Raw genomic sequence first — 26,485 nt, forward strand, 5'->3', positions numbered from 1 at the left:
ACAGAGAGAGAGAAGGGGAAGAGAGGGAGACTGAGAGAGAAGGGGAAGAGAGGGAGACCGAGAGAGAAGGGGAAGAGAGAGAGACAGAGAGAGAGAAGGGGAAGAGAGGGAGACCGAGAGAGAAGGGGAAGAGAGAGAGACAGAGAGAGAGAAGGGGAAGAGAGAGACAGAGAGAGAGAAGGGGAAGAGAGGGAGACCGAGAGAGAGAGGCTATTTTCCTTTTTAAGCTACTTAAATTCAGACTCAAAACGTATTTTCAAGTGTTCATCTGAGAATGGCGTTGTTAGAGTTGTCAGAATATGTTAGTGTGTCTGTGTGTCTGTGTGTCTGTGTGTGAGTATGCCTCTATTAAAGTGTGTGTGGTAGCCTGCAGGGTAGGCCTAAAAAGGGGACAGGAAGAACTGAGCTAGTGGGAGCTTTAAGACACGACTCAGTAGACAGACAGAGAGAGAGAGAGAGAGAGAGAGAGAGAGAGAGAGAGAGAGAGAGAGAGAGAGAGAGAGAGAGAGAGAGAGAGACAGAGATAGAGAGAGAAGGAGAGAGAGAGAGAGAGAGAGAGAGAGAAGGAGAGAGAGAGAGAGACAGAGAGAAAAGGAGAGAGAGAGAGAGAGAGAGAGAGAGAGAGAGAGAGAGAGAGAGAGAGAGAGAGAGAGAGAGAGAGAGAGAGACGGGCGGCTCCGTGAATCCTGTGCTGCCAGGGGAGTGGACAGGCAGAGGTGTTTAGTCTATATCTGAGAGAGACATGAGGATACAGACAGGTTAAAAAAAATAAAACTCAGATTTACGGCTGCATGAGCAAAGAGCAGAGGATAAAGAGATTGAGGGAGGAAATGGAGGGAGGAGACGGAGGGAGGAGAGAGGCCGGCATTGACCCGTTTCTGCAGACCTTTATTCTATAACGGAGACCGGCCACACACACAGACACACTCTCATTTTCGAACACTCACATACTCCCAGACACACTCTAAAACACACACACACACCATACAAGCACCATACAGCACAACAGCACTCAACCATCCCCTTCAAGACACCAAGAGATTATCTACAAATACCCACAGTTGCTATTGACAGTCATTCTATTGGCAGCTAGACACTGAAGGGTATATTGAAGTGTTACACCTTTATGTTACTCATCTCGACATTACATACACTACATGACCAAAAGTATGTGGACACCGGCTCGTTGAACATCTCATTCCAAAATCATGGGCATTAATATGGAGTTGGTCCCCACTTTGCTGTTATAAAAGCCTCCACTCTTTTGGGAAGGCTACTAGATGTTGGAACATTGCTGCGGGGACTTGCTTCCATTCAGCCGCAAGAGCATTAGTGAGGTCAGGCACTGATGTTGGGCGACTAGGCCTGGCTCGCAGTAGGCACTCCAATTCATCCCAAAGGTGTTCAATGGGGTTGAGGTCAGGGCTCTGTGCAGGCCAGTCAAGTTCTTCCACAGCGATCTCGACAAACCATTTCTGTATGGACCTCGCTTTGTGCACGGGGGCATTGTCATGCTGTAACAGGAAAGGGCCTTCCCCAAACTGTTGCAACAAAGTTGGAAGCACAGAATTGTCTAGAATGTCGTTGTATGCTGTAGCGTTAAGATTTCCCTTCACTGGAACTAAGGGGCCTAGCCCGAACCATGAAAAACAGCCACAGACCATTATCCCTCCTCCACCAAACTTTACAGTTGGCACTATGCATTGGGGCAGGTAGTGTTCTCCTGGCATCCCCCAAACCCAGATTCATCCGTCGGACTGCCAGATGGTGAAGAGTGATTCATCACTCCAGAGAATGCGTTTCCAACTGCTCTAGATTCCAATGGCGGCGAGCTTTACACCAAGCCGTCGCTTGGCATTGCGCATGGTGATCTTAGGCTTGTGTGCGGCTGCTCGGCCATGGAAACCCATTTCATGAAGTTCCTAACGAGCAGTTATTGTGCTGAAGTGGCTTCCAGAATCATTTTGGAACTTGGAAGTGAGACGATTTTCTGGCGCTAAGCACTTCAGCACTCGGCGGTCCCGTTCTATGAGCTTGTGTGGCCTACCACTTCCTGGCTGAGCCGTCGTCGCTCCAGACGTTTCCACTTCACAATAACAGCACTTACAGTTGACTGGGGAAGCTCTAGCAGTGCAGAAATTTGATGAACTGACTTATTGGAAAGGTGGCATCCTATGACGGTGCCACATTGAAAGTGACTGAGCTCTTCAGTAAGGCTATTCTACTGCCAATGTTTGTCTATGGAGATTGCATGGCTGTGTAATCAATTTCATATTCCCGTCAGCAACGGGTGTGGCTGAAATAGCCGAATTCACAAATTTTAAGGGGTGTCCACGTACTTTTATTTATATAGTGTACTTCCTGCCTAGAATGTGTCTGTTCAGTACCAAGCTGATGAGACCATGAACCTTATCTCCTCTATTCAATCTATTTCTATACTCACCCAAAGCTATTGAAGTGTTATGGGCATGAAGGACATTGAAGGGCCCTGTCTATTCAAATCCTCTGTCAGTACGAACTATCTCAACTATAGAAAACACACGACACAGCCTCTCTCTCCAATGCACCCGATGCCCTCAGATGAGGACTCTGACCCAGTTCAGACTGTAGCATCTCTCTTTGCTGTCCTACATCACTGCTGCTTTATCGGCGACATTCCCTCAATGTTATGCAAGTGTTCTTTCGCCGCTCCTCAATCCTTTCTGCTCTTAATGCTCACATTGGCTCATAGTCCTCTGGGGAAGCTATCTATAGACCTGTTTTCTCCCTTCTCCCTCTGTCTGCCTCTCTCTTTCTTTCTCTGTCCCTTTCTCAGTCCTTCTGTTTCACTCGCTCACTCTCTCGCTCTCTCTCTCTCTCTCTCTCCATCCATCTCTCTGTCCTATGACTCTGATGACAGTAAGCAGGTTTACATGTTAGGTTTGTTGGTTAGATTGTTTGTTGATGTAGCGACAGGATTGTCTAAAAGTATTATTGTTTAGAGGTCAGAGATGGATAACCTATGTAGCAACCTGTATTACATGTCACTCACACACACAAACGCACACACACACACATGGACAAACGTACACACACGCATGCACGCACGCACACACACACACACACACACACACACACACACACACACACAGTCACACACACGCACACATATCAGATACACACTCATGCATGCACACTGACACACACGTGCACGCACACAGGTTTGCACACACAGACACAAACTGTAGTTCAACGCAGAATGCACACACACACACACCTGGCTCATTCAGCCAGTCATTGAACAACATCCAACACATTATCCACAGAACCTTTCCAATTGTCAAACACAATAAAGAATTGGCACGCTGAACTCTGAATTTTCTGTATAAGAGCAGTCTGTTTGGATGCAGGGTTACAATAGAAAATTAAAAACAGAAAACAGAGATGTAGGCATTGGTCTGAAACCGAAAAAGAAAGGAAATTCACTTGAGCACCACAATGCCTACTTCACCCATGCTCTACCAAGGTTTTCCAGCACACAGCTTTGACCTACTACAGTAGCTATGTTGTCCTATTGTACTTCCAACCATGTGTAGGCAGCCTGAGGGAGGTGTCAAAAACTATACACGAAAGAGAATGGTCAAACTATCCTCTCTGGTAGGCAAACCCAGGACCTTTGAATCCCAGGGCGGTGATGCTAACCGTTACACTACGAACCCAGTTTATAGATACGTTAACTTGACACGCTATTTAAATGGGCAGTGTGGTGATGACATCATGCGTTTGCTCCAAAATGTTTTTGTTCATTCACTCAGTACTAATTGAACGTTTACTTATCTTGGTCATTTTTTTGTTGTTTTTGTCTAAAACAGTTGGTGTGTTGAAAACAATTAAATGTTATCACATACGGTAGCTAACATGATCATTATGGTGTTCTTGTTTTACCTGCATGCTTCGTGTGTAATCCGCACCCCTTATACTTTTTACTTGACGATGGCGACTTCAGGTTTTCAGGAACACATTGAAAATTTAGTTGATCAGTTGGCACAAATTTGGAGTATAATGACATGAAGAAAATTGCATGACAGAGGAGGGAGCGTACTGAATTAATTAATAAGTAAAAGGGTAGACTTTTCTCAGGCTCTTCTAACAGTGGTCCTGTTGTGTTCTTGTTACACACAAGTGTCCAGGTCAGCAGTTTACACAGACTTCAGCCAAATGAAAAACCTTCCATAGCTAAATATACCTAGCTAGCTAGCTACCTTCCTTTTGCTTCTCATCCAACTGGTGTAAGCTAGCTAGCTACAGCTGCTAGCCTTCTACTAGCTAGCTGCTGCTATTGCGCAGCATCCGAGTTGCACCCAGATTTAGAACTCTGAGATTCAACTGAAAAGATGTTAGCATTGCAGAAATGCTACAAAAAGAAAGCACATCGTTGGTTTTTATTGGGCATAAATGTGCACGTGAGTGAGGTAAATTGTGAATTTAGTAAAAACGGTTGTACCTTCAAACTTATTCAGTCAAGATGGATCTAAGTCTAATGGTCACCTTATGGACGCTGTAGCCTCGTTTTAATCCGACGTCTAGAATTTGAGCTAGGTTTGGGCAAAAGATTTGTCTGGCGACCCTATACACCTCACCCACTTGGTTATGGGCTTTAAAAACACCTGTACCATGTCAGATATAGAGTTGAAATGTATTACATTTTGAGTTTTCATCTCAATATTGCACTTTATATACATCACAGAAGACTGAAATATAACAAAACTGTTTGACATAGAAACGTTGTATTTTTTTACATTTAAATTCTGAAAAATATGAATAACATTCCACCCATGAGGCCACTAGAGGGAGATTTGGTCATTCGACTGCAGGAAAGGGGTACCTGTCTCCTCCCCTTCATCTACGCGGATTGAAGTGGATTTAACAAGTGACATCAATAAGGGATCATAGCTTTCACCTGGATTCACCTGGTCAGCATGTCATGGAATGAACAGGTGTTCTTAAAGTTTTGTACACTCGGTGTATGATGGTAGGGAGCTTCAACCAAAGCGTACAATAGTCGCACCATCTGGCGTAACTATAATTAGTATTAGTATGACAATTTCCTTTCTATCTCCCTACACTGTCAGTCAGCCTAATGGATGATAAACACATCACTATACTGTAGAGCAGGGGTAGGCAACTAGATTCAGCCACCGGATGATTTTTATCAGAGTGGATGGTCAGGGGGCCAGAACATAATTATAATCATTTGTACACTGCAAATTGACCACAGCTAAGCCCCAAAATAAATTGTGTATGAAAATAATAATAATTTACGACCTTGATTATATTGAGACACTATCATGTCTCTTTTTTTTTGTGTACGTGGTTGGTGTGTGTATGTGCCTAAGTGTGTGTGTGTGGCAAAGATCAGGTGTGTGCCTGACATCCAACAAGCTCTCACAGTCTCACTGCGGAATCCGACGTTTCTCCTTAAACATCACATTTCGATGGTTAAGTTTAGGCATTCATTCTGAATTGTTAAGGTAAGTGTCAAAGTTTGGGATAGGGTTAAAACACCAAGAAGAAGAAACAGGTGCCTAGCATTGGGATTGAACATGCGGCCGACCGTTGTTGGCGGTTTACCCCAAGCCTACTTAATGGTAGTAGCACTCCTGGTTGTCCTTAGTGGCCGGCTTTTAAGTCATCTGCCTACGTCCTGCTTACCTGGACGGATGTCGAATTTTGCAGTGGATCTTGAGCGACCTGGCAGTTACAAGCCCTTCTCACTGGGAGGACTCTGTGGCCCTGAGGTCTCCGTGTGTGTGTTTGTGTGTGTGTGTGTGTGTGTGTGTGTGTGTGTGTGTGTGTGTGTGTGTGTGTGTGTGCATGTCAATGTTTAAGGTTAATAGGATGGGATTCCACGCATCCCACCCCCTAGGACAGAGACATGTAGAAAGGGAGGGGGGAGACACAGGGAGAAAATAGGGAGAGGTGAGAAGGTTGGGGGGGGGGATTGGGGTGACGATAATGCTCTCCGATAGATGAAAAGTGAATAACTGCTGAGAATTAGAATGTCATTGAGCACAGAGGGGAGATCAACCGCACGCAAGGCAAGCAGAGATACCGAGATCATTCCCCCTGACACAAAGGAGTGTGTGTGTTCATATCTGTGTGTGTGATTCTGTCTTGTTTGGCTAGTAATAGTGGAGATAGGAGACTTTGGGAGATACCATAGCCTATGTGTCTGTATGGGGTGTGTGAGTGCATATGTATATGCACATGTGTGTGTGTGTGTGTGTCTCAGTGTGTGTGTGTGTGTGTCTCAGTGTGTGTGTGTGTGTGTGTGTGTGTGTGTCCAGCATGTGATCTTTAACCTGTCACCATTACTCTGCACACTATGTCCTTGTTTTACTATCCTGATGGGGACTTTAAGGGATTTTAGGTCCCCACAAGGACAGAAGAACCAACACACACACACACACACACACACACACACACACACACACACACACACACACTGTGGTACTGCAACCCTGTAAACAACCTTCCAGTGTTTGCTACAATGGAAAAATGAATTTTCTCAATTTTCTCCATCGAAAACAGCTTAGGAAAACCTCATGCCATGTTGCAACTAATCTTCCTTGTGTATTTCTATATTTCCAGTTTGGCGGAATGCATGCAGAGAAAGAGTGTCACAGCTAGATCTTGGCTTAGTGTTATGGATCAAAAGAATGCTTTTTTCAGGGTGAAAACACATGCCGTGTGGCCTTTCTCTTTGACTACACAGCTTAGTGCGTTGAAGTCAGCTGTCAGGGAAAGGGTTGTGATACCTTCGTTAATGCGTCACACAGAGGGTCTAAAAGTGTTCCGTGTTAGTTATAAAGGGTTCTAGAGTTACAGGAAATATGAAGTATGATCCTAGATTTTAAAGAGTTGGCAAGAAGAGACAATATGCATCCCTAATGTAAGTCTTTCTCAAGGGTGTGTGTGTGTGTGTGTGTGTGTGTGTGTGTGTGTGTGTGTGTGTGTGTGTGTGTGTGTGTGTGTGTGTGTGTGTGTGTGTGTGTGTGTGTGTGTGTGTGTGTGTGTGTCCAGGGAGGGGGAGATATAGTTAAAGCTTCATCATTTCTCTGACATGTAGATAAACCAGAACCCAGTGGAGCAGGAGGCCTACAAATAAGTACAGGAACCGACAGTAAATTCTCTCCGCCCTGGTCTTTCGACAGAAAAACGGCGTTCTTATCCAAGAAAATAGGTCCAGCAATCACCTACTGTATAGTAATGTAGTTTTGTTGATTTAATTATTCTTAGGACAACATGTGTGAATACACACACACACACACACACACACGCGCGCGCGCGCTCATGCACGTGCACACACACAGCGAGCGTGCCTTCCTCAGCGTGTGTATGAGACAAGCTTTGTTATAACATACTCCGGAGACAAAACAACTGGAACTAAGAGATACCAATGGTTTCACGTTTATTTATACAGATTGAAGCCCGTCACACACACACATACACACATATATTTGCACACACACACACACACCATCGCCCCTTACTTAATGTGTGTCTCAGGAACCAGACACCCACTCACATTGTCATGTATGTGTGTGTGTCATATCACGTTCATTACTCTAGACAACAACGGCGCGTCACACATACGCCGTCACAAACACCAGTGGCGAGCGTGGGCGGGATACACACACAACAATCCACACGCATGCAGCATGCTCGTTTTGGCTCAGATCCTTTCTCTTTGTACCCTCACTTTGTTTGTTAGTTTCTCCTTTTTTGTCCTTTAATCTGCTCTTTCGCTCTGTGCCTCGGCCTTTTGATTATCCTTTACTTTAATCTGTCTGCTATCTGACAACATGCAATGTGTATATACTGTATTCTACTGCATTTTAGTCAATGCCACTCCCACATTGCTCATCCTAATATTTATATATTCCTTTCTTTTACTTTTAGATTTGTGTGTATTGTTTTGAATTGTTAGATACTACTGCACTGTTGGAGCTAGGAACACAAGCATTTCACTACACTCACAATAACATCTGCTAAATATGTGTATGCGACCAATAACATTGTATTTAATTTGATGCTTCTCCTTCAACTGGGTTTCAGCTCCATATTCAGACTGCATTCAGACTGTATTCAGACTGTATTAGACTATCAGACTGTATTCAGACTGTATTAGACTATCAGACTGCATTCAGACTGTATTCAGACTGTATTAGACCATCAGACTGTATTCAGACTGTATTAGACTATCAGACTGCATTCAGACTGTATTCAGACTGTATTAGACTATCAGACTGTATTCAGACTGTATTAGACTATCAGACTGTATTCAGACTGTATTCAGACTGTATTAGACTATCAGACTGTATTCAGACTGTATTAGACTATCAGACTGCATTCAGACTGTATTCAGACTGTATTAGACTATCAGACTGTATTCAGACTGTATTAGACTATCAGACTGTATTCAGACTGTATTCAGACTGTATTAGACTATCAGACTGTATTCAGACTGTATTAGACTATCAGACTGCATTCAGACTGTATTCAGACTGTATTAGACTGTATTAGACTATCAGACTGTATTCAGACTGTATTAGACTATCAGACTGCATTCAGACTGTATTCAGACTGTATTAGACTGTATTAGACCATCAGACTGTATTCAGACTGTATTAGACTATCAGACTGCATTCAGACTGTATTCAGACTGTATTAGACTATCAGACTGTATTCAGACTGTATTAGACTATCAGACTGTATTCAGACTGTATTCAGACTGTATTAGACTATCAGACTGTATTCAGACTGTATTAGACTATCAGACTGCATTCAGACTGTATTCAGACTGTATTAGACTATCAGACTGTATTCAGACTGTATTAGACTATCAGACTGCATTCAGACTGTATTCAGACTGTATTAGACTATCAGACTGTATTCAGACTGTATTAGACTATCAGACTGTATTCAGACTGTATTCAGACTGTATTAGACTATCAGACTGTATTCAGACTGTATTAGACAACCAAACTGTATTCAGACTGTATTCAGACTGTATTAGACTATCAGACTGTATTCCGACTGTATTAGACAATCAAACTGTATTCAGTGTATTCAGACTGTATTAGACTATCAGACTGTATTCAGACTGTATTCAGACTGTATTAGACAATCAAACTGTATTCAGACTGTATTAGACTATCAGACTGTATTCAGACTGTATTAGACTGTATTAGACTATCAGACTGTATTCAGACTGTATTAGACTGTATTAGACCGTATTCAGACTGTATCAGACTGTATTCAGATGAAATGGCTGCATCAAAAATAGAGCATTATAGATGGAGTAGGGTACCATTTGGCACGCATCCTATACCTGTTATACTATATCTGTAACTGGTCTGGTCTGGTCGGAGAAAGACAGACACACACAGGCAGACAGGCTGCACACACACGCACGCACGCACGCACGCAGACACACACACACACACACACACACACACACACACACACACACACACACACACACACACACACACACACACACACACACACACACACACACACACATACATACACCCACTCACGATACACACTTGTCTAAAGCTCTACTCTGGCACAGACTGTGCCGGCTGATTGAGGTTGACTGTGGTATTATTTCATTAATTCAGTTTTTCAACTTGGTCGTCTTTCCCTCGCTTGTATTTTTCGTCGGAGGAAGAGGTTGGCGTCCTCGAGTGCTCTACAAATCCCCATCACTGCTGATCATTGTCTCAATTACTCATCCGTCGCTCCCTCCTTCTTTCCCTCCCTCTCTCCCTCTATCCCTCCCTCTTTCCCTCCCTCTCTCCCTCTTTCCCTCCCTCTCTCCCTCTTTCCCTCCCTCTTTCCCTCCCTCCCTCCCTCCCTCGCTCCCTCCCTTTCTCACCCGCTCCCTCCCTCTTTCCCTCCCTCTTTCCCTCGCTCTCGCCCTCCCTCCCTATCTCTCCATTCCATTCCTGTTCGCTCTCCTCTCTCAGCTCATCCCAAGTTACTCTGTGTCCACTTCTCCACCCCCAAACCGCATCGTCACATTCCTTCTTTTCTTCTCCTGCTATTTCTCGTTCTCTCTCTTTTTCTCTGTTCCAAAGTGATGTGGTTAAGACTAAAGAGCATGCTACTGCTACTTTCATAATCCCTCTCTTTTATCTTTCTCTTTTCTTTGTGTTCTTTTGAACCATTACCATAAGTGACAACAGCTTAAAGTCGTCTCTTTTCTCCTCCCTCTCTCTTCCTCTCTCTCACGCTACGTCTATCACTTCTCATAGTCTACTGCCTCAGTCATGTCAGCAACAGCTTGTCATAAACGATCAGTGTCTCTCTCCTCCCTCTCTCTGCGTTCCCTTGCTCCTATGATCTCAGTGTCTTCTTCGTTAAACTCCCCAAAGCGATCATTTCTCTTCTTCTCTTCCCCTCAATCCTTTTCCAGCCTTTCAGTCCTTTTTTTACCTCCATCTGTGTCCCTTTCTCTCCCCTCCATTTTGTGTTTCTCCTCTCCTCCCGTTCAGCCGATCTCTCCTTTCTCCCCCTCATCGTCTCAAGCATCTCTCCACCGTTCTCTTCGGTCTCCTATTCATCCCTCCATCTTGATGTCCTTGCCCTCTGCTGATCTCTCTCTTTCTCTCTCTCTCTCATCTCTCCTCCTTTTACACTTCCCAACAGGCTGGCAGGAGAGACGGAGGGATGGCGAGGTGTGATGAGTAAGGCTCTCTTCTTTCACACCTCTCTCTGGCTCTCCCTCGCTCCCTTCTCTCCTCTCCATCCAACACCTTAGTCTGTAGCCTCAAGCTAAAGAGAGACAAAAATGGAGGGAGGGATGTATTTTTGAGGGAGGAAAGCAAAGGTCTGCCCTTGAGGCTTGAACCGAAAGAGAGGGAGGCGAGAGGTAGAAAGAGAGAGGAGAGAAAGAGAAGGAGGCGAGAGGTAGAAAGAGAGAGGAGAGAAAGAGATGGAGGTGAGAGGTAGAAAGAGAGAGGAGAGAAAGAGAAGGAGGCGAGAGGTAGAAAGAGAGAGGAGAGAAAGAGGAGGCGAGAGGTAGAAAGAGAGAGGAGAGAAAGAGAAGGAGGCGAGAGGTCGTCTGCTAAACACGTGTATGTGACCAATAAAAAAATGTAATAAAAGTAATAATAATAATAATTAAAACATAAAAATGTTGAATTTGCTCTCATCCTTTCTCTTCATGCCTCGCCCCTCTCTTCTATCAGTAAATTAGTTTAGACTCAGCCTATGGATTACATTAGTCTGTACCGAGTTGTGACACTATTTATCCCCTGTTCCTCCCCACCTGCACTCCCCCATCTTCTCACCTCTCTTACCCACTCCTCTCCCGGCCTGATCAGTTCTCTAATGAGCGAAGCCTGTTTGCTGGTTCTACTGGCTAACGTGGATAAAAGCATGGTGATTGCAACACCAGGGTTGTGGGTTCAAATACCAAAATGTTTACTTAACACAAGTAAATTGCTTTGGATAAAATCATCTGCTAAATGACCATACTGCTGTACATACTGTTCCAATACTTATTGCAGATGTCCATTTCTACATTTTATATCACGAATCCTACACTTTCGAATGAGGTGATTATCGCCCCTTCGTAATAATAATAATACACATCATCATCATCATCATCATCTAGTCTGGAGCTACAAGCCCATCTCTCTGTCCTCCAGTATGTTAGTCCAGTCTAAATGGTATACTTCTATATCAGGGAAGTTTATTGAAGTGAATTAGTTTGTATTAGTTTGTATTAGAGTCCACAGAGCTCAGTCAGTAGGCTGTTAAATGAGATCCGCTGGGCCGGACCTTAGCACCTATTAAAATCCTCCCATCTTGTAGGACTGTGACATTTCACGGCTTCTGTGTGACTTTAATCACTACGCCTGCAAATGTCACTCATGTTTTGGTCGGGTAGAATGGTTTGGCTGTATGAATGGGAGGCATTGTGAAAGGAAGAGTGGAGGGAGGGGTATTGTATGCGTGTGCAGAAGTGCATGCGTACATGCATTTGTTTGTGTGAGTGCTTGTGACACACCCCTTATATGTTCTAATTTGTGTATGTGTGTGTGCCTGTGTGTGTGCCTGTGTGTGTGTGTGTGCGTGTGCGTGTGCGTGTGTGTGTGTGTGTGTGTGTGTGTGTGTGTGTGTGTGTGTGTGTGTGTGTGTGTGTGTGTGTGTGTGTGTGTGTGTGTGTGTGTGTGTGTGACACTCCTCCTAATGTGTTCTATGTTCTTCCCCCTCCAGCCACGTCAGATGGGACGCGCCAGGGTCTGGAGAGTATGAGGGGAGGAGTGTGTGCCACGCAGGGCATGAAGGTGGTCCTTAAAGTGGGACAGAGTGAGTACTGACACACACACACACAGTGAAAAACACACACCCACTACTATAGTCTCCTCGGAGTGTATTAGTGCTGATTAGAGGCAGAGAGCTGGAGGAGAGGAGCAGCCAGGACCACACAGCTCTACTGAGGCCTGTTGACTTCACTCACTAACACTCTGAACACCACTATTCTCTCTGATACTGGCTCTCTACGCCCGCTCACACCAACAAGCTCTCACAGTCTCACGTCAGAATGGTGTTTCTCAAACGTCTCATTTCAAAGTCTTTAAGGTTAAGTGCAGGCATTAACGCCGAATGGTTAAGGTTAGGGTTAAAGCTTAGGATAGGCTTAAAACAAACATCTCAAAAAGGACTTTCTATCACTGGATTGGAACGTGCAACCTTCAGAATCAGAGGCAGATGAGTAAACCTACTTGAAGGTGACAGCGCTCGCTACTGCTCCTAGTGGCCGGTGTCCCCGTCATGTCCCGACGTCCCCAGACCTGGATGGACGTCGAATACTGACTTGTATCACTGGTGACCTGGCTGCTCCCAGGGTAGGGAGTAGGCTGCTCTTTCTGGGTATCAACACCACTGGTGCAGCTCCTGGCTCTGTATATATACCGCGGAGAGGAAAGGGTCTCTATTGGCCCTGCTAATGACTCTGCTGCTGCGGGTGCCCTTGGGTGACGGAGAGAGGCCAATGTTTTAGATGAAAGTCATACTTTCTGTTAGATACACATATTTTCATACTTGGTTGTAAACACACAAATACATACAGCGGTCAGTAGAATTTTACACGCACATAGACACACACACACTAGTGCTGAGAGATTAGTCACGGTTTTGATTATTTGCTGTAACAGCACAGAATAAAACAATTAATACAAGTCCCATGATGGTAGTGACGGTCCATTACTGCTTATCACTTATTAACCATCGTTTATTCACTTTAATAAAATATTTCAGTTGTTGTGTATATTACATTTGTTTTATTGATTACTTTATTATTTCATTCCAAGTCATCATCTCATCTCTGTAGAGCTGCTGCCTATTCTGTCTGACAAAATCACTATTTTGTAGTTCTTCAAAGTAAAGAAGGCATACTTTTATGACTGCTGAGTACCAACTATCATACTTAGATCATGTATTTTCAGGTAGAGATACCTCGCGAAGCAACAGCTGCTCTCGCAATTGTGCATTCTTGACTCTTCTGTAGCAGGCGTAAAAAAAACACAGACCGGACAAGTAGATGCGCAATGGATTGTGGTCATTGTAGTTAATTACCACATTTTTATGTGCTAAACTATGTAGAATATTGGCCTGTTGGAAACTACAACTCCCTACTACATCGAACTATTCAGGCTGGATCTGTGCAATGACCGTATTGAGCTCACAGAAAAACAAAATGGAACTCAAATAATTGAACCAACGTCAATTAGTTTAAAAACTGATAAATAATCCACATTTCGGTTATTCGCTCAGCACAAATACGCACACAAATAATACATTTTTACCCACATAGGCATTCTCATTGAACACCCCAACCATTCATCCCCCGTTCCTCTACCCCACCCCACACGCATACGCACACCTGTCCACGCGCACACACACACACACACACACACACACACACACACACACACACACACACACACTCCTCATAATATAATCCTCTCCCTCCTCTCTCCCACACATTTCCCCAACAGTGTTATCGGCTCTGTGTGTTGTTGTGCGTATTGTGGAAGCTCTTATCCTGAGAGGGAAGTGCTGCTGCTGTCTCTATCTCTCCATCATTCTCCACACACAGCCCACCCAGAGGAGATGCATAGCACTCCCTCTATATCTATTTTATTTCCTTCTCTCTTTCTTTCATTGCTGGTTCAATGAAAACCGGCATCATTGACTCTCTTTCACCTTTCTTGTTCTCCCCTTGCTCTCCCTTTCTCCCCTCCCTTTTTCTTTCTTTCTTTCTTTCACTCAAGCTCTCCCTCCCTCCCACCCATCTTCCTTGCTCCTTCCACTCCCCACTCTCTCCCTCAATACCCCCCCACGCTCTCTGTCTTCCATCCTCCTTGCCCACTCTCTCTCTCTATTTCTCTCTTTCTCTCGCCACTCCTTTCTCTCCTCCTCACCCCATCTCTCCTTCTCTCTCTCTCCTCTTTTCCTCTCTCCTCTCTCTCGCCTCTCTTTCTCCCTCTTTCCTTCTCTCTCCCTCTCTTCTCTCTCTCCCTCTCTCCTTCTCTCTCCCCCTCTCTTCTCTCTCTCCCCCTCTCTATATCTCTCCTCTCTCTCTCCTCTCTCTCTCCCTCTCTCTCCCCCACTCTCTCCTCTCGCTCGTCCTCTCTCCTTCTCTTCCTCTTCTCTCTGTGTTATATGTTGTGTGTCTGAAAGGTCATGTCTGCTCTGTTCGTCGTCTTAACAAACACTGTGCCACCGCATAGAGATCCCTGATGAGATGGAGCACTGCTCAGCTCTGCTCTGACACACTCACACACACACACACACACACACACACACACACACACACACACACACACACACACACACACACACACACACACACACACACACACACACACACACAGTTTTAGAAACGTACACTTTCTGACACACACACAGTTTCTCTTTCTCTCTCTCTCTTCTTTCCTACACACACACTAGAGTCCACCCTCAGCAGCCCCAGCAGTCATATTGATCCAAACTCCCCTCATGCCAAGTTCTGATTGGCTGTCTTTCATCAGAGGGCCCGTCGACCAATAATACCTGCCACTGTGTATGGACCTCCGTAAATGTCAGTTAGTGTAGAGTTATAGCTCTGCACATAGACTGTGTGTCCGCGTGTGTGTCTGTACATTGTGCAGTCTCTCTGTGTACTCAGCACAATAGGGACGTTTATTATGTCCCCCTCAGTAAATCTATATGGGACTCTGTCATAGCCATGGCTAGAGGATAATACGTGTCCTAAATAACACCCTATTCCCTTTATAGTGCACTACTGTTGACCAGAGCCCATAGGGACGCAGCCTAGCACTTCAGTGGGGCTGTTCCCTGTCTGACAGATGGGATGGTGTGGTAATTGGAGATGATGGGCTTTTATTACAGTTTTATATTCATTGTGGTCATTTTACAAATGGAAACTCTTTAAGTATCCTATTTTAATCTCGTTGGATAGCTCTTTTGGAAAATGACGTTGGAGGACGATCAATATTTAGTTTCATTTAATGGGCCCCAGAGGCGCTGCATTAGCGCCACAGAGATCTTATTATTGGTGTACCTGTTTTGAGGTTGTGTTATCTTGACCGGGGTATACCCCTGTTTTTTTCCCGCTAGACCCCTATGGACTGCCCCTGAAACCTGCCAAACCAGACCAAAGCGCGGGCCGTACCAACACCAGAAATACAGGTAAGAGGGGTGTGGAAGAGCTTACACACTTACACAATCATGAGGACAAACTTCAACCAAAAAGACAAAAAAAGCGAGTGAGTCGAGAAAGGAAGGAAGCGACAGAGAATGAGGGACGGTAAAAAAACGACAGATGGAGGATACGAGCCAGCAACATCTGTGGGGTCTCTATTAATTCCATCCCTCCATCGCTCTCATCCCTCTCTCTGTCCATCCGCTCCTTTCCTCTCCTTCCCTCAGAGCTAAGTGGCGCAGGCGAGGAACGACAGCACTAATAGCTACCCGGAGAGGGGGGAGGAGGGGGGAGACCGGGGGCGCAATTTGAAAGAGTTATTATGGTCGTTAGTTTGGGCGGCCTGGTTTCTGTTGGTCCGCGGAGAGAAGAGAGGAGAGGAAAATTATAAATCTGAGCAGAGAGAGAGAGGAGAGGGAGATAGAGGAGGGGAAAGAGGAGAGGTGTGGAGAGGAGAGGAGAGTAGCTGATGCGTGAGGAGAGAAGAGGAAGATGAAAGGATAGCCGAAGGAGAGGAGCGGGATGTTGTCTCATGGCAGGGAGCTTGTTGACCTGTTCTTTGTGTGCTGGGTTGTTCTGTCCCAGACACATATGCTGTGTTCCAAACTAAACCCTAGTCCATATACAGTGCACTAATTTTGACCAGAGCCCATAGGGCTTTAATCAAAGGTAGTGCACTATGTAGGGAATAGGGTGCCATTTGGGATGCTGCCACGCAGGCCATTTCTCTAGTGTGAAGTGTAAATGAGAGAACTGATGAGAGTAATGGAGAAAGCACGGAAGACAGAAAAGGGGAGTGAGAAGGGAAGAAGATGGCTTTAGCTCTTGAAAGAGAAAGAGGATAAACACTGAAAAGGGGAGAGAAGCGAGAGGGAGGGACACTAGATGGCTGTACTGTTGAATAGGAAAGAGTGGGGGGAGAGGGGGAGGGAGAACGAGGGAATATGAGGATAATAGAGAGAGCTGGTGAAAGGAGTAGGAGGTAATGGAGAGAGATGTTTGGGTAATGGAGGGATGGAGGGAACGAGAGGGGGAGGGAGGGAAGAAAGCGAGAGGAGGAGAGTGGAATTGGCGACTAGTATTAGCGTTTTGCCTCTCTGTCAGTCAGTCAGTTAGTCCTGTGTACGCGGTAGGGGAGCTCGCAATAGGGGGTGATGAAAGGGCGAGCCGAGGGGGGGATGTTATTATGTCCACAATGACCCAGAGAGAGGGAGAGCCACAGAATGAAGGGAAGACGAGACGAGAGAAGAGAGGGAGGAGAGAGAAAATGAGTGGGGAATGTGCCAAGAATAATGATAACCCAATCCCACTGCCGCGCTTCGCATTACCGCCCTAAACGCTACCAGCACCGACGTTCGCACGGGCAACACGACCACTCCTCACAGGGGGTCCCAAACCCACCAGACACCTGCTGGGCCGTAACCGTACATGCGGTCAGCCGTGCGGTTGGGACCAGGTTCCGACCAGGCAGCTTCACCGTGTGGTCTCAAGCTATAGAGACCCAGATTGCTTCCCAAATTGCACCCTATTCCCTATATAGTGCACTACTGTTGACCAGAGTCCTGCACAACGCCCTATGGGCCCTGGTCAAAAGTAGTGCTACATAGGGAATAGGGTGCAATTTGGGACCCCGCATAAACCACCCAACCATTTTGGCTCCTTCATGTGGATAGCGCTAATGCTACGTAAACAGCGTTGTTAGGCTTAAGGGATGTAGCGCTACCTTGATCCACACACTGTAGGTTGCTGTGGCTTCTAGCCAGAGCCAGCCTCTCAGTAGGCCTCTCCACAGGCACAGAGGAACATTCCAAACACTCTTATATCCAATGCCATCCACTTAATCATGTGGATAGACAGACCACATATGGTCACGGTCACATTGGCTGCATTTTTGCTGCATTCCTCTTGGTATAGGCTTTCGTGTTCGTGCCACTATAACTGAAGGGAGACTGTTAGTCACCTTGCTGTGGTGTAGACTGTTTATTGGCGCGTAGTATGTACATGTTAGAGGTTACACTCTGAAAAGGCACGGCATGCCAAAATGTTGGCTCCGGTTATAGTACATAAAGAGTTTCTAGAACATAATATTAGAATGTTGGACTTTCTTGTCGTTATTCACAACAGTAATTTAATTACTGTACTGCATTTGTTTTGAAACACGTTACCCCCAACTAGGGATTCACATGGGTAACCGGGATCCTGGGATACACAAACATTCAATGACAGGACACTGGAAGTGACATTTTCCCCAATGTCGCAATAACACAGCAGCAAATTAGCAAAAAATTAAATAGCACATTATCCAAACAGGTTGTCACGTAGAAGCCTTTATCCTAGCGTATATACTTCACACAAAGTTGCCATTAATTCAAAGCACATGTATAATTGACACTCCCGACTGCACACGCGACCCGAATGCAGTCAATAAACTGGAAACCTTTACAGAATAGTCTATTAATTCTATCTTCTCCTGTTCTAGAGCCTAGATCCTCTTATCCAGTCCCAATCCCACTGAAACCCAAAATCCGGACTACTGTCTCGCATGAAAACTCCTAACTTTATTCTGTAATTCATAGGTCGCGTTATCAAAACACATCTCTCCTCTATAACATTTCCCCTGCGCTGTCTCGTATTGCTGCCCTTATGAGAGCTTCGGTAGAGAATGTTTGATCAACAAACAGTATGCTAGTATTTATATTCACCTTTATTTAGCTAGGCAAGTCACTTAAGAACAAATTCTTACAATGACAGTCTACACCGGCCAAACCTGGATGACGCTGGGCAAATTCTGTGCCGCCCAATCACGGCCGGTTGGGATACAGCCTGGATTCGAACCAGGGTGTCTGTAGTGACACCTCTAACACTGAGATGCAGTGCCTTAGACCACTGTGCCACTCGGGAGTAGATATGGATATTTTTAAAACAGTGTTGGTTCCCGTTAAGATACCTTGATATTTAAACTATTTCCACTCTTCATCTCCCTGTTGTTCATGAGCTGATCTGCTGTCTGTATGATCATCAACTAGACTTTGCCAAATATATGAGATGTTCTGTCATTCGTTGAAGGAGGGGATCTGGCAAGCTTCGCTACTTTGGTCATTTGACTTTTGTTTGACTGCCGTTACAAAGTTTGTATGATTCAACAACGCTGTAGCCTACTCGGAGTGTGCTCTGTGTCCAGATAGCCCACTGCTGAAATGCGCTGAATTAATTGAGGAACATGAGAACGCTCTGAATTTATGAATGACCTGTTTCGCAATTCGCAATGTCATTGGTGATCAAAGATAGTTACTCTATCGTTACTAAATATCAGTTTCATTTGCTGTGTAATCTTCACATGGTGGCACAGCACCCCTCTCATTTGGGGAGAACTCTGCATAGTGACTTGGTTTTCAATGCTTTAAATGGCCACTTCCAATTTTTGCGGTATTTCTCGGAATAAATATGAATTAATCCAGTATTGAAACTTGGCCGATTTTCGGGAAAATATTTATCCCTACCACCAACCCTAAACATATGAAATGCAAAAGGTTAGTGAAAAAGAAAGGGATATTTTGGGATTTTGGCAATGAGGGCAATTATCTACTTCCTTCAAACTGCACACAGAGATATAAAATGGTGTCCGCGAGTTCATCTGACTCTGGGTAAGTACGTAAAGGGCCTCATTGCCAAAATCCCAAAGTATCCTTTTAAAGTAAACATTTACTGTGTCATTTTACAGCTGGTGCTGGTAACACCACTCATCCCAGGATTCCTGGCGGTGACGGCGGTGGTTCAAGAGGCACGGGTGGTGAGAACGGACCCCTTCCCCCCTCCAACGTGGCTGTCATTGCCGGCGCCGCAGGAGGCTCCGCCTTTCTCCTCCTGGTCACCGCAGTGATCTGCGTGGTGTGTTACCGGCGGCGACACGCCAAGCACTCGGAGTCCCACCACCCACCCCTATCGCTGTCCTCCCTCACCAGCCCCAAGAGGCACGGCGGTGGGCATGGGGGTGGCCACGGGAGCGGGAATAACAACGGCTCGGAACCCAGTGACATCATCATCCCCCTGCGGACTTCGGACTCGGCGTACTGCCCTCACTACGAGAAGGTGAGCGGGGACTACGGCCACCCCGTCTATATCGTCCAGGAGATGCCCCCCCAGAGCCCAGCCAACATCTACTACAAAGTATGAAGGTCGTCACCATGACAACCTACAGTACCACCAACTACCACCCTTCCCTGTTCTATCCAGTACAGTACCACTTACAACCTACCTACAATATACCCTGTTCTATACAGTACAGTACCACCTACAATCTACCTACAATATACCCTGTTCTATCCAGTACAGTACCACTTACAACCTACCTACAATATACCCTGTTCTATACAGTACAGTACCACCTACAACCTACCTACAATATACCCTGTTCTATACAGTACAGTACCACTTACAACCTACCTACAATATACCCTGTTCTATACAGTACAGTACCACCTACAATCTACCTACAATATACCCTGTTCTATACAGTACAGTACCACCTACACTCTACCTACAATATACCCTGTTCTATACAGTACAGTACCACCTACACTCTACCTACAATATACCCTGTTCTATCCAGTACAGTACCACTTACAACCTATCTACAATATACCCTGTTCTATACAGTACAGTACCACTTACAACCTACCTACAATATACCCTGTTCTATACAGTACAGTACCACCTACAACCTACCTACAATATACCCTGTTCTATACAGTACAGTACCACCTACAACCTACCTACAATATACCCTGTTCTATACAGTACAGTACCACTTACAACCTACCTACAATATACTCTGTTCTATACAGTACAGTACCACTTACAACCTACCTACAATAGTCCCTCAATGACTTACTCCAAAACCAGATCTTTAGGGCACTAAACAGCATATGAACTGCCCTATCCAACCCCAGCCTCAGCCACAGGTGTGTGTGTCTAGCTTACTGAAGAGGCCGTCCTTCACGCCCACCACTCTTCACTCAACTGTGTCACTAAGCCAAGTGAAGGTTTAGTATATAACCCCCCTACTGGACCCCACCGGGCCCTTTAAAGAGGACAGCAATGACAAGTACCCTGGGCTACGCCCCCTTTCTTTCTCACAGCGAATCGAAACCCCCCCATCCAGAGCTGAAGAGAAGAGTCCCGCCCTATACACCATGAGGACAAGTGTGAGAGAACACACACCAAGCTAGTGTGAGAGAACACACACCAAGCTAGTGTGAGAGAACACACACCAGTAACGCCACAGCATGGCCTTATGGGACTCGGACCCTAGAAAACCTAAAGTCCAACTACCAACCAACCAGAGAACTCTGTCTGTAACTCCAGTGCTGTGCTATAGCAGACCTATCGAGACTGGCCCCTGACTGGCCCTTGACTGGCCCCTGAGACAGACTGTGTCCCCTAATGTTAGTTTGTTTGTTTGTGTGTGTATGGTTTCTCATTGGACCAGGGGCCTCTGACTCTCTCGCCACGTGATCAGGCTCAGGTGCCAGAGGTCAGACCAATTGAGTCTTAGTGACATTCAGATTCTTGTATATTTTAATAACGTGTGTATGTGTGTGCTTGTGTATGTGGGACTAGGATAATAATTATGACACTGTTACACGTACAGGTGTGTGTGCAGTTAGTGTGCTTTAGTACAGCGAGTATGTGTGTGTTTTGTGTGTCAGTGAGTGTGTGTGTGTATGCCTGTGTTTCTCCGTGTATACACGACGTGCGAGAGAATGTGCATGTGTGTTTGTTCTTTAGACTTGTCTTAAAAACCAAAACTCAAAAAAGTGAGCGAATATAGGAAGAAAGTGAGATTTTTTATTGCTATCAACACTTATAGATGATATATATATATGAATATCCAGTAAGTCATTTTTAGACGTCTTGTTTTCTATTGTTTTTCATTTTTATTCCTCCACTTGTAAAACTCCACTTCTTCTGTTACTGCTAGATATTTTTTATCCGCTGGTTTATTTTTTTAGAAACATGACCTTATTTCCTTCCCCTTTGAGTTGTAAATTAATTTAATCCCTTTGTTTTTCTTTTCCTGGCGAACTGAGGTCTCTCCTTCTCTCTCTCATCGCCTCCTCCCTCCCTCCCCTCCTCCCTCCCTGTCTCCCTCTGGGCCTCCCACCCCTATGTATATTTTTATAGTTCTTGTAATATGCTGTAGTTTTGAAGTTTAGACCTCGTTTGTGGAAGTTGTTGAGGTAGAAACCATCTATGAACGTTTTTTTTTTTTTTTCAAATGTTTTTGAACACACAAGAAAAAGCAAGGTGGAAAATAAACGAGGGAAGGTTCCAAAAGAAATGAAATTAAAAGCAAGAAGGTGAACCGGAGTCACTGTCTAGGGAGAAAAGAGAGTGACTGAAAACAGAACTTTTGTTAAAAGAAAGAGAGAAGAAACTGAAGAAGGAGTTACACACTAAGAAAGAAAAAGAATGCGAGAACAGATGGAAGAAGAAGAGGAGGATAGGAGTTGAATTGAGAGATGAGAGAAGGATCCCTGGGAAGGATGGAGAGAGCGAAGCGATGACTGCTGCGGAGGATAGGAGTCTTTCCTTTAATGGAACGCTGCGAAGGAGTGATGAACCCTAGGAGGAGGGAGGAGAGGAACGGACACGCAACTGAAATGGATTTCAGGGGGGAAACCTCACTGTGAAATAAGGAGGAGAGATTTAATCTCCACACACACACACACACACACACACACACACACACACACACACACACTGACAGATAGACAGACATCCTCCCCTTTTACCTCGCAACAGCTTTATATTTCAGACACACACTCTTTAAGCTGATTATAATGATAGACACTCTCTGCAGACACACTGATCCCTCTCACATTCTCTTTCACTGTAAGACACACACACACACACACACATACATACATACAAAAGTATACGCTGATTTTACACACATACTGAGTACAAATACATACTGATTGCATTCAACACCACACACACTCTCTCTGTCTGGCTCTCTCTACATCTCTGCCACACCACACACACACACACACACACACACACACACACACACACACACACACACACACACACACACACACACACACACACACACACACACACACACACACACAAACACACAGACTGCTCTCATGTGGCTCCCTATTTTTGACACAGTCCTGGCTTTCTACCCATGATTAAGTCAACCTCTGTGTGTGACGGAAGGATGAAAAGAGGTTTTGTCCTCCCTGTGTGCGTGCGTGCGTGCGTGCGTGCGTGCGTATGGGTGTTTTTCCTCAAACACAGCTCCTGTCAGTCTCACTATAAGCCTGTCTAATGATACCCGTTTTCACTTCCTTTTTCTAGAACAAAACATTTTTCAATGCCGTGTGATCAGTGATGTTGTACAGGCTAGCCGCTGTATTGTTGAGACAAGTGTTAGACCAACACAGCCACAACAACCTTTGAATACATACGTACGTGCTCACACAAAATAGAAGACAATAGATACTGTGCCATATTTTGAAATATCCCTCATGCTCAACAGGGGTGTGTTTTTTCCAAAAGCGTCACTCAAAGTGTGTGTTATTCATGTGCACACCTGTTGGAGAAGCTTCATTTGGGATATTGCTGTTAAATGTGTTACAATGACAACTGCGCTCTCTGTTTCATATCATTTGTATGCTGTGTTATCTGTTCACATTATACTTTTTGAACTTAGAAAGTGTTAAGAGAAATTGACAAAATATGGGGAAAGTTTCTCCCCGGTCTGTGTGTACTCTACCATCATCTTGGTATGTGTGTATGTGTCTGTCCTGTCTACAGTATAAATAAACAGCCAACAGGAATATACCTTCAAAAACACCCTCAAGCCAAACTGCAAACTCTGTTCTGGTGTCTGAATAAACTACAAACTCTATTCTGGTGTCTGAATAAACTACAAACTCTTTTCTGGTGTCTGAATAAACTACAAACTCTATTCTGGTGTCTGAATAAACTACAAACTCTATTCTGGTGTCTAAATAAACTACAAACTATTTTCTGGTGTCTGAATTCTGGAATCCTCCGACCCTGAAATGACATTATTTGACCAAGGTGGCCACTGCCACAGAAATAAACACTTGAATTTTCTTTCTGGAACATGTGGAGTTGCTACTCTGAAGATGCTCCTTTATGAAATGGCTCCTTCGCTGAGCACAGGCGTCAATTCAACGTCTATTCCACGTTGGTTCAACATCATTTCATTGAAATGACGTGGAAACAACATTGATTCAACCAGTGTGTGCCCAGTGGGTTATGTCTCTCTCTTCTCCTTCTCCATCCCCCTCTCTTCTCTTTCTCTCTGGGAAGAAGCTCCCTCCAGGACTCAAAGCTCTAGCTTTTTTGTTTTCATGTCGGTCAGTGTTTATCTAGCAGGTTGTTTCTCTCTTTCACTGTTTGCTTTGGACTGTTCTCAATGTGCTTTTTCTCATGGACGCTAGCTAGATCCTCCTATCGAAAGAGAGGTTTCCTGTTTTGTAAAAACGCACACCACCTCCTCCCTCACCTCTCTGCCGGTGTGTGGTGTGTGGTGTGTGTTTCTTTGTGCCAATAGCCAGCGAGTCGAGGCGAGAGAGAGCGGGTTGGCTCTTGTACGTGACGTGTTGAGACTGTATTGGGACACTAATGTGTGAGATGGGTTTTGTGTCCTCCTCCCCCCCCCTTCCCCCATCACTATGACCCCTCTCGACCTCCTCCTCTCCTCCTATACTCCAACACACCCCTACAGAGACGGGAAAACTAGTACATTCCTGCTTTGGAAAAATGTTGATTAAAAAAAAAAATGTTTAAGCACCACTCTGATCTGGTCGTGAGTTCATTATTGTATAATGGAGTGTGAAGTTCTTTGTGTGTGTGTGTGTGTGTGTGTGTGTGTGTGTGAAAGAGTTCATGTACTCCTGTGAGGCCCAGTCTCTCAGATGTAACCCTGTGGATAGACCCTGTCAGGTCTCTCCCCTTATCTCTCCTATAGGGGTTTCTCTCAGCAGGCATCCTTTCACTGTTCCTCTATATAAAGGTACCCATTCAGTCCACACACACACACTGTGTGATCAACCGGTTATCTACCCCAGCTTCGTTAGTGTTGGTTGTTGCTTGGCAACATATCGACATAAATGACGTCAGTCGTAACATATGCAGCTGTACCAACTTCCTTTCTCTCTGTTTCTCACATTCTATATCAACTTCCTTTCTCTCTCTGTTTCCCCCATTCCATACCAACTTCCTTTCTCTCTGTTTCCTCCCATTCTGTATCAACTTCCTTTCTCTCTCTGTTTCCCCCATTCCATACCAACTTCCTTTCGCTCTGTTTCCTCCCATTCTGTATCAACTTCCTTTCTCTCTCTGTTTCCCCCATTCCATACCAACTTCCTTTCTCTCTGTTTCCGCCCATTCTGTATCAACTTCCTTTCTCTCTCTGTTTCCCCCATTCCATACCAACTTCCTTTCTCTCTGTTTCCTCCCATTCTGTATCAACTTCCTTTCTCTCTCTGTTTCCCCCATTCCATACCAACTTCCTTTCTCTCTGTTTCCTCCCATTCTGTATCAACTTCCTTTCTCTCTCTGTTTCCCCCATTCCATACCAACTTCCTTTCTCTCTCTGTTTCCCCCCATTCTGTACCAACTTCCTTTCTCTCTCTGTTTCCCCCATTCTGTACCAACTTCCTTTCTCTCTGTTTCCTTCCATTCTGTACCAGCTACCTTTCTCTCTCTGTTTCCTCCCATTCTGTATCAACTTCCTTTCTCTCTCTGTTTCCTCCCATTCTGTATCAACTTCCTTTCTCTATCTGTTTCCTCCCATTCTGTACCAGCTACCTTTCTCTCTCTGTTTCCTCCCATTCTGTATCAACTTCCTTTCTCTCTCTGTTTCCTCCCATTCTGTACCAGCTACCTTTCTCTCTCTGTTTCCTCCCATTCTGTATCAACTTCCTTTCTCTCTCTGTTTCCTCCCATTCTGTATCAACTTCCTTTCTCTCTCTGTTTCCCCCCATTCTGTATCAACTTCCTTTCTCTATCTGTTTCCTCCCATTCTGTATCAACTTCCTTTCTCTCTCTGTTTCCCCCCATTCTGTACCAGCTACCTTTCTCTCTCTGTTTCCTCCCATTCTGTACCAGCTACCTTTCTCTCTCTGTTTCCTCCCATTCTGTATCAACTTCCTTTCTCTCTCTGTTTCCTCCCATTCTGTACCAACTACCTTTCTCACTCTGTTTCCTCCCATTCTGTACCAACTTCCTTTCTCTCTCTGTTTCCCCCCATTCTGTACCAGCTACCTTTCTCTCTCTGTTTCCACCCATTCTGTACCAGCTACCTTTCTCTCTCTGTTTCCCCCCATTCTGTACCAACTTCCTTTCTCTCTCTGTTTCCTCCCATTCTGTACCAGCTACCTTTCTCTCTCTGTTTCCTCCCATTCTGTATCAGCTACCTTTCTCTCTCTGTTTCCTCCCATTCTGTATCAACTTCCTTTCTCTCTCTGTTTCCTCCCATTCTGTATGAACTTCCTTTCTCTCTCTGTTTCCTCCCATTCTGTACCAGCTACCTTTCTCTCTCTGTTTCCTCCCATTCTGTACCAGCTACCTTTCTCTCTCTGTTTCCCCCCATTCTGTACCAGCTACCTTTCTCTCTCTGTTTCCTCCCATTCTGTACCAGCTACCTTTCTCTCTCTGTTTCCTCCCATTCTG

General features: G+C 44.9%; 1 protein-coding gene across 1 annotated transcript in view; it reads left to right on the forward strand.

Annotated features, from left to right (window-relative positions):
• The window catches only part of LOC106577756 (ephrin-B3), an 81,218-nt gene extending 56,614 nt beyond the window's left edge, over positions 1 to 24,604 (forward strand). The window contains exons 3-5 of the mRNA XM_014156074.2: positions 12,274 to 12,366; positions 15,682 to 15,753; positions 19,488 to 24,604. Coding sequence (XP_014011549.1) covers positions 12,274 to 12,366; positions 15,682 to 15,753; positions 19,488 to 19,939 — 617 coding nt within the window. The 3' untranslated portion in view covers positions 19,940 to 24,604. The remainder of the gene's footprint in view (positions 1 to 12,273; positions 12,367 to 15,681; positions 15,754 to 19,487) is intronic.
• Positions 24,605 to 26,485: the final 1,881 nt, after the last annotated feature.

This window comes from Salmo salar, chromosome ssa18 (assembly GCF_905237065.1).
Source record: "Salmo salar chromosome ssa18, Ssal_v3.1, whole genome shotgun sequence".
NCBI lineage: Eukaryota > Metazoa > Chordata > Actinopteri > Salmoniformes > Salmonidae > Salmo > Salmo salar.